General features: G+C 40.1%; 1 protein-coding gene across 1 annotated transcript in view; it reads left to right on the top strand.

Moving 5' to 3' along the window:
* The first annotated feature begins 7,560 nt into the window (after positions 1-7,560).
* Positions 7,561-9,008, top strand: part of LOC127674495 (heat shock factor protein 3) — a 48,603-nt gene continuing 47,155 nt past the window's right edge. The window contains exon 1 of the mRNA XM_052170252.1: positions 7,561-7,659. Coding sequence (XP_052026212.1) covers positions 7,561-7,659 — 99 coding nt within the window. The remainder of the gene's footprint in view (positions 7,660-9,008) is intronic.

Genomic DNA, 9,008 nt, shown 5'->3' with positions numbered 1-9,008 from the left:
CATAGACATAAAACAAACAAACAAACAAATAAATAAATAAATTGCTTTTGGACAGATCAGCAACCAACAAATTGGGAAAAGATCTTCACCAATCCTACATCAGATAGAGGGCTAATATCGAATATATATAAAGAACTCAAGAAGTTAGACTCCAGAAAACCAAACAACCCTATTAAAAAAATGGGGTAGAGAGTTAAACAAAGAATTCTCACCTGAAGAACTTCGGATGGCGGAGAAGCATCTTAAAAAATGCTCAACATCATTAGTCTTTAGGGAAATGCAAATCAAAACAACCCTGAGATTTTACCTTACACCAGTCAGAATGGCTAAGATTAAAAACTCAGGAGACAGCAGGTGTTGGCGAGGATGTGGAGAAAGAGGAACATTCCTCCACTGCTGGTGGGATTGCAAGATGGTGCAACCACTTTGGAAATCAGTCTGGCAGTTCCTCAGAAAACTGGGCATGTCACTTCCTGAGGACCCTGTTATACCACTACTGGGCATATATCCAGAGGATTCTTCAGCATGCAATAAGGACACATGCTCCACTATGTTCATAGCAGCCCTATTTGTAGTAGCCAGAAGCTGGAAAGAACCTAGATGTCCTTCAACAGAGGAATGGATACAAAAAATGTGGTATATATACACAATGGAGTACTATTCAGCCATTAGAAACAATGAATTCATGAAATTCTTAGACAAATGGATGGAGCTGGAGAACATCATACTAAGTGAGGTAACCCAGACTCAAAAGATCAATCATGGTATGCACTCACTGATAAGTGGACATTAACCTAGAAAACTGGAATATCAAAAACACAATCCACACATCAAATGAGGTAGAAGAAGAACGGAGGAGTGGCCCCTTGTTCTGGAAAGACTCAGTGAAGCAGTATAGGGCAAAACCAGAACAGGGAAGTGGGAAGGGTTGAGTGGGAAAACAGGGGGAGGGAAGGGGGCTGATGGGACTTTCGGGGAGTGGGGTTATAGAAAAGGGAAAATCATTTGAAATGTAAATAAAAAATATATCGAATAAAAAAACAAATAATAATAATAATAAAAAGATTACCATGCAAGTATGCAAATCAGAGTTCAATCCCCCACAATCCAATAAAATGTGAAAGTAGCTCTCTGTGCATGAGTCCTGCCAGGGGAGAACTGGTCTCCAGGGAGTGCTCTGACTCCCAGCTTGGAAGTGAGATCTCCATTTTCTCTCTGGTGACTCTCCAAGGTGGGAGCCCCAGGAACTCACAGGCCAAGGGAACTGAGCAGCTGGGACAGGGCCCTTCTGGTAGCCATCTGCACCAAGGAGCTGGGCTGCTCCACAGGCCTCTGTATACAGGTCCTGCCAGGGGAGAGCTCTGACTCCAGGGCTCCCAGGCTACTGGCACAGGCTTACAGACCCAGAGGAGGGACAAGCTCCAGCAGAGACAGCAAGACTAACTATTGCAAGATATTTCCTATCCATTCACATGGAGGCAGTGAGAGGCCAGTGATTGGAGGGGAGAGAGGAGGAGGAGCTAAGAGGAGTGAGGGGAACAGAGAGAGTGAGGCTCAGTGGACCGCATGAGCAAGCAGAGAAGAGAAAGGAGATGCGGATATTCAGATGGCTTCGGACATATTTCTGGTGTTTTGGAGACCTTAGAAATATTGGGATACGACTTTTAAATTGTAAATTGGCATTATGTAATTGTGAGTTTTACATATAAAGATATTTAGTTAACTCTTCAAGTTTAAGAGTCAAACTTTACTGGATAGTAGGAAGGAGTGGGTGCTGGGCAGAAGCATGGGATTCCCTCTGTTTATAGAGTTTATGGCAGAGAGGAAACACTCCTCAACATTTTGCAAACCAACGTAGGGGCATGTTTCCACTAGAAACCTGAGATTATTAGTCTAAAAGTTACAATTTTATTTTTTTGTGTGTTTTGTTATTGTTGTCGTTATTAAGTGAGTAACTAAGAGTGCCAAAATTGGGTCAGGTGACTCAAGCATACCAAGTTGAAAAAAAGGAAAAGATTGAGAACACTGAGGACTTCTAGTGGGGAAAATAAGTCTTAGCAGGATATCCAAATTCTATCTAAGGTGGGCGCCATGGGAATTCTGGGTTTAAATCCTGCTTTGAGCCAGGGGGTGGTGGCACAAGCCTTTAATCCCAGCACTTGGGAGGCAGGGGCAGGCAGATCTCTGAGTTCAAGGCCAGCCTGGTCTACAGAGTGAGTTTCTGGACAGCCAGGGCTACACAGAGAAGCCTTGTCTTGAAAAACCAAATAAATAAATAAATAAATAAATAAATAAATAAATAAATAAATAAAATCCTGCTTTGACTAGCTGCCTGCTTATAAACTAGTATAGTTGGTAAGGTGAATAAATTGTGTTCAGTTAAAATAAAAATAGTTTATTTCACTGGTTTTAGATTGTTTTAAGTTGAACTAAGATAAGAAAGTAGTCACTGACACAAGAGTGTAGTGACAACAATTGCCTGCTTAGCACAGATATTAATTATTAAAAATCTGTGGCTTGGGTAGAGAGCTCAACAGATAAAATGGTATAAAGGTATAACAGGATGACTGCTCTGGGTAGACAGCCAAACAAAACATGATATAGCTTTTTTACCTAGCCAGAGGAAGCTCATATTCGTTTTCACGTGGTCTACACATGGAATTTTGGGTGTCTTTTCCTCCTTGGCTAGATAAGAGTAGCCTATTCTAGTTTGATACAGCTAGGTTTCCAGGCACAGGAAACTCATTTTCCTTTTAATGAGGCCCATACATGGAATTTTAGGTGTCTTTTCCTGCTTGGTAATATAGTAAATGCCTAAAGAGGGACAGTATCTTTGCATATTTCATTTGTTTTAGATTGTTTTGATTTTCATAATGGGTGTGATGTTGAGTTTTGTGGTTATATTATTCCTCTGGGAGAGAGGTCAAAATGGAGGTTTTCCTGGTTACTGACTCAAGGACATGCTAATTTGGGGAAAAGGGTTTGTCTTTGTGTTTTAGAAAGGATGGTTAGGCTCTGGACATCTTCCAGAGATATTTGGATCAAATATGATAAAGGGAGAGATCCAGAGGACTAAACTCCAGAATATCAAACAGAAAATCTATCTTTGTGATACTAAAATTTTGTTTTGAGATTTATATATTACAGAAAATACGCCCAAGTTGAGTCTCCTCATCAAACATGTTGAACTGATCTGCTTGAACACCTGAGGTCCTGGACTTCAGCTAGATCCAGTCAAGACACAGAAATCAGAGACCAACAAACTCCCTCATTTTCCCTACCCTCACCCAGCCCCTTATTAATATCTCAATTCCCATACTCAGCTTGAAGAAGTTATGAAGAGTCATTAACCCAGTTCCCTGAGATTTAGAGCTGGAGATGGTTGTTATTATCAAGTTGTATTTCTAGGGAATGTAGAAATGGTCAGATTTGAAACAGGAAGGAAATAGAATTGACTATATAAACAATTTCATTTGGTAAAACTCCTTTTAATTGTTACTAAGTTCAATTCATAAGTTCTTATTTGCTACAGATTTCAATTTGATTCACTCTCAAGGTTTTCATTGGTATAAATTTCTTCTATTTATACTAAATATTTAAAAGTACAGGGTTTAGACCCAGTCCATCTTTGCTGTTTTTATAACAGATTAGAAATGTTTAAGCCTGTGAGTTTATTTCACTTGTTGGTAAGACTAGTCTGCTCCTGACAGCTTCCCTTTCCTTCGATTCAAAGAAACTGAGCATGAGTAGAAGCTGCTTCTGTTGTGATGAAACAGCCACGAGGCAAAAATTACCTCTCTCCATCCACAAACAAACTCTGTCCAGAAAAAGGACACCTTTACAGGTTGGGACATCTTGATTTCTACCAAGACAGAATGGCTAGTCCTTGGTAATACCTGTTTCTCTAAGTCTGTCAGATGACCCTGGGCCAAGAAGTTTAGGAGGACTGTCCAGGTTTTCAGCCGTCTCTATCATTAGACTAAGTGTTGGAAGCTGTGTTAGGCTTCCTATATCTTTTCAGTTATTATTGGTCACTCTCGAATTTCTGATGTGGTTGAAGACTGTTAGTCTCATAGCCAGACCAAGATGTTTAACATTGAGAAAGCTGATATAGATTTAAATAGATGGTTTTCAGTTGACATACAATTTATTGCCAAGACATGGGTCAAGTGTTAATTATTATAGTCTTTTAAGATAGAATAGAAGAGAGAGGTTCTGTTTGATTAACAGAAATGATGGAGTGTGTTAGGTCTATCTTATACTTTATAATTTATGAAATGGTAATAGTTGTGCTCAATTTATATTTGGAGAGAATTTTTTTAATTAAACAGAAAGGGTGAAATGTTGCAAGATTTCCTATCCATTCACATCGAGACAGTGAAAGGACAGTGATTGGAGGGGAGAGAGGAAGAGGAGCTAATAGAAGTGAGGGGAGGAGAGAGAGGGAGGCTCAGTGGATCTCAGGCTCGATCAGAGGAGAGAAAGTAGATGCAGATATCCAGATGGCTTCAGACATCTGGTGTTTTGGAGAGATTAGAAATATTGGGATCAGACATTATCACAGTAAACTGGCATTATGTAATTGGGAGTTTTACACATAAAGATATTTGGTTAACTATTCAAGTTTAAGAGTCATGCTTTCCTGGATACTTGGAAGTAGTGGGTGCTGGGTAGAAGCGTGGGATTCTCACAGTTTATAGAGTCTATGGCAAAGAGGAAACACTCCCCAACAACCAACTAACACCAGAGATAACTAAATGGGGAAAGGCAAGCACAAAAACCTTACAAACAGAAGCCAAGGCTACTTGGCATCACCAGAACACAGTTCTCCCACCACAGAAAGTCCTGTATGCTCCAACACACCAGACAAGCAAGATTTGGATTTAAAATCACATTTCATGATGCTGATAGAAGACTTAAAGAAGGACATAAATAACTCCCTTAAAGAAATACAGGAGAACATAGATAAACAGGTAAAAAGCCCTTAAAGAGGAAATACCAAAATTCCTTAAAGAATTACAGGAAAACACAATCAAACAGGTGAAAGAATTGAACAAAACCAACCAGGATCTAAAAATGGAAGTGTCCTTTCTGATCTTTTTTGTTAACTTCTGCTTCAAAAGTCAGCTGAGGAAATTCGAAGGGCTGTGAAGCACCTAAATAAATGTACCATATCCTTATTCAAGGATATGCAAACCAAAACAACCCTGAGATTTCACCTTACACCAGTCAGAATGGCTAAGATCAAAAACTCAGGTGACAGCAGATGCTGGCAAGGATGTGGAGAAAGAGGAATAATCCTCCATTGTTGTTGGGATTGCAAGGTGGTACAACCACTCTGGAAATCAATTTGGCAGTTCCCCAGAAAATGGAACATAGTATTACTGAGGACCCATCTATATGACAGCTGGGCATATGCCTAAAGATTCTCCAATGTATAACAAGGGCACATGCTCCACTATGTTCATAGCAGCCTTATTTGTAATAGCCAGAAGCTAGAAAGAACCCAGATGTCCCTCAACAGAGGAATGAATACAGAAAATGTGGTGTATTTTCACAATGGATAACTACTCCGCTATTAAACACTGTGAATTCATGAAATTCTTAGACAAATGGATGGAAATAGAAAATATCATCCTGAGTGAAATAACTAAATCACAAAAGAACACACGTGGTATGCACTCACTGATAAGTAGATATTAAGCCCAAAAGCTCAGAATACCCAAGACACAATTCACAGACCATATGAAGCTCAAGAAGAAGGAAGGCCAAGGTGTGGGTGCTTTGGTCCTTCTTAAAAAGGGAAACAAAATACTCATGGGAGCAAATATGGAGAGAAAGTGCAGAGCAGATACTAAAGGAAAGGCCACCCAGAGACTGTCTCACCTTGGGATTCATTCCATGTACAGTCATCAAACCCCAGCACTATTGTGGATGCCAAGAAAGGCTTGCTGAAAGGAGCCTAATATAACTGTCTCCTGAGAGGCCCTGCCAGATCTTTACAAATTACAAAGTTGGATGCTCACAGCCAACCATTCCACTGAGTGCAGGGTTCCCAATGGAGGAGTTAGAGAAAGGACTGAAGGAGCTGAAGGAGTTTGCAGCACCATAGGAAGAACAACAGTATCCACCAACCAGAGCTCCCAGGGACTAAGCCACCAACCAAGGAGTACACATGGCTCTGGCTGCCTATGTAGCAGAGGACAGCCTTGTCAGTCTTCAGCTGGAGGAGAGGTTCTTGGTCCAATGAAGGTTCAATAGATGCCCCAGTATAAGGAAATCGAGGGCAGGGAGGCAGGAGTAGGTAGGTGGGTGGGTGGAGGAATACCCTCATAGAAGCAGGGAAATGGGGGATGAGATAGGTTTCCAGGAGAGGAGGAAACTGGGTAAAGGGACAACACTTGAAATGAAATAGATTAAAATAAACAAATAAACAAACCAATAAATAAACAAACAAACAAATAAATATAAATAAATAAATAAATAAATAAATAAATTTAAAAAATATAAAGGGTTCTCTGTTCCTCCCTGTTCCAGAGACAGCTACATCTTCTTGTGCAGTGCCAGCCTCTTCCTGTAGAAAAATGGCGAAGGTCTGTGTGAACGGATCTGGCCATATTGGGCGCCTGGTGACCAGGGCTGCCTTTTGCTCTCCATCTGGCAAAGTAGAGATTGTTGCCATCAACGACCCTTTCCTTGACCTCAACTACATGGTCTAAATGGTCCAGTATGACTCCACCCATGACAAATTCAACAGCACAGTCAAGGCTGAGAAATGAATGCTCTAATTTTCTTGGAGTGTCTCACTTCACCAAGATGCATACAAAAAATTTTTACCAGTCAGGAATGGTGACATGATTCTTTAATCCCACTACTAGGGAAGCAGAGCCAGATAGATTTTTGAATTCATGGACAGCCTGATAAACAGGCTGAGTTCTGGCCAGCTGGGGCTGTCTAGTGAGATTCTGAAAAACATACACAAAAAACAAAGACCTAAACAAACAAGTCAAAACAAAAACAAAAGAGTTCTCATCATCTCTCCAGAAAATTGATCAAAACCATGCATTGCAAAGCTTTTCCTTGTAATACCATTAAGTTCGTTATCAAGCTCTATTCAACATCAAGTTAATTCAGTGATAACCTAGTGTAGTGGCGCACCACTAGGTTGCTAGGCCGTGACTGTATAAAACTATTACTAAAGCCCTTAAAGCTTGAAAAGCAACGGAGAAAACATCAAAAGTGGTGCCCCCTACTGCTTTGCTCCTGGCTCATTTTCCTCACACTATAAAGGTGTTCCTCTACCGGAAGTTCCTCAGTAGTCACGTGCCAGAGGTGCTGCAATCACGGTATATACCAGCCAATGAGAATTCCCCCTTTGTCAATTAAGACCCGCCCCCAAGCAAAGTTCTGAGGAAGGACCGGTATCGGCTTTTTGTCACAGAAAACTGCTGCTTGACTTGACGTGGATTTGCTCTCCTGGTAACGGAGTACCTCAGGTTTTCCTTGGTGCCTACAATTGTCCAGGACTGACATTTTCTTGAACCATTGACATCCTAAAACATGGAACAATTCCGCAAGACAATGGTTCCTCACTTTCTCACCAAACTCTGGGTGTTAGTTGACGATGCTGTCTTGGACCATGTGATTCGCTGGAGCAAGGTAAAAAGACTGCTGGGAACAGGCATGGGTATAAAGAAAAGGATATGACTTCAAAAAGGGTCTTTTATCAGGGTGTGGTAAATTTTCCGAACAGGTTGAAGGACGCGGCCACAGGAAGTTGTAGCGCCCCCGAGAGTCCCGTTGGACACTCAGTTCCTCACTTCACCTAGTTTTGTGATTCCTTGCAAAAAATAGGCTTATTTTCTACTTTTTATTTTTCCTTCTTCAGAATCTATAAACACGTGTAGCACGAGTAAAACGTTACTCAGGGTAGGACAGCTTCACCATAAAAAAATATGAGTGGCTTCACACTCCTGATTTCCCACCTAAGCTCAAATTTGTTGGAGTTTGTTCGTTTTTATTCTATAGTACTTGATATGGTTGCGAGATCATACAGTATGCTACATGAGTGCTCTACCACCAAACTACAGCACTAGCTCTTAGTATTTGTTTCTTTGAAAGACAGGGTTTGACTATTTAGCCCTGGCCGACCTGAAAGTCACTGTGTAGATCAGGTTAGTAAACAGAGGAGGCTTTCCAGCCGAACGCACCTAAACTGTCACTTTCTAAAAGAATTTGTCATACACCTCATTTTATCATTAGGACATTATTAACCACTCATTGAGTGAACTAAGTGAATTATAAGTGTAATTCCCACCACTGGGATTTTGATTTATATTGAGTTTCTAATCATTCTGACTGGGGAAAAATCTTGTAGAATATGTTAAGAGCAGACCATGGCCAGTTCTCTAAAATAATAGTTACTGCGTCACTGTGTTCATTTGTTTTTGAGATAATTAGGGTCTCACTCTGTAGCTCAAGTTGGTCTTGAATTCATCATCACATTGCCTTAGCCTGCCCAGTGTTGGTATTACAAGAATGTACTACTACACTCTGCCAAGGTTAAATTTTTGTTAATAAAATATCAAACAAAAATTTAATGTGATACAATGAATTCCCAAGTACCACAGCTAACTTCAAATAATGGTCAATTCAATAGCCACTCTAGTTTCATAAACAGCTTTTACTTTTAATTCATTTTAAGAAAATAGTGGATGTCATCTTCAATTTATAGATTTTTTATGAATATAGCTCTTAAAAATGCTGAAGTAAATATTTAACATTGAAATAAATAAGAGCTGGGATGGAGCTCAGTGGTAAAGCACTTATCTATCGTGTGAAAGACTCTGGGCTCATCACCAAAACTACAAAAGTAGTGATAAGCTATTTATTAATGAAGTTGGCTCAGAGAGTTTAGAGATTAATTTTTTCTATTCCTCTGAGCCTTACCCTAGGATATTCATAGTTATGAATTTATGTGAAGTACAAGAGTTCTGTTTCCATATTAT

The sequence above is a fragment of the Apodemus sylvaticus genome, chromosome X (assembly GCF_947179515.1).
Source record: "Apodemus sylvaticus chromosome X, mApoSyl1.1, whole genome shotgun sequence".
Taxonomy (NCBI): domain Eukaryota; kingdom Metazoa; phylum Chordata; class Mammalia; order Rodentia; family Muridae; genus Apodemus; species Apodemus sylvaticus.
This window is presented reverse-complemented; position numbering and strand designations above follow the sequence as displayed.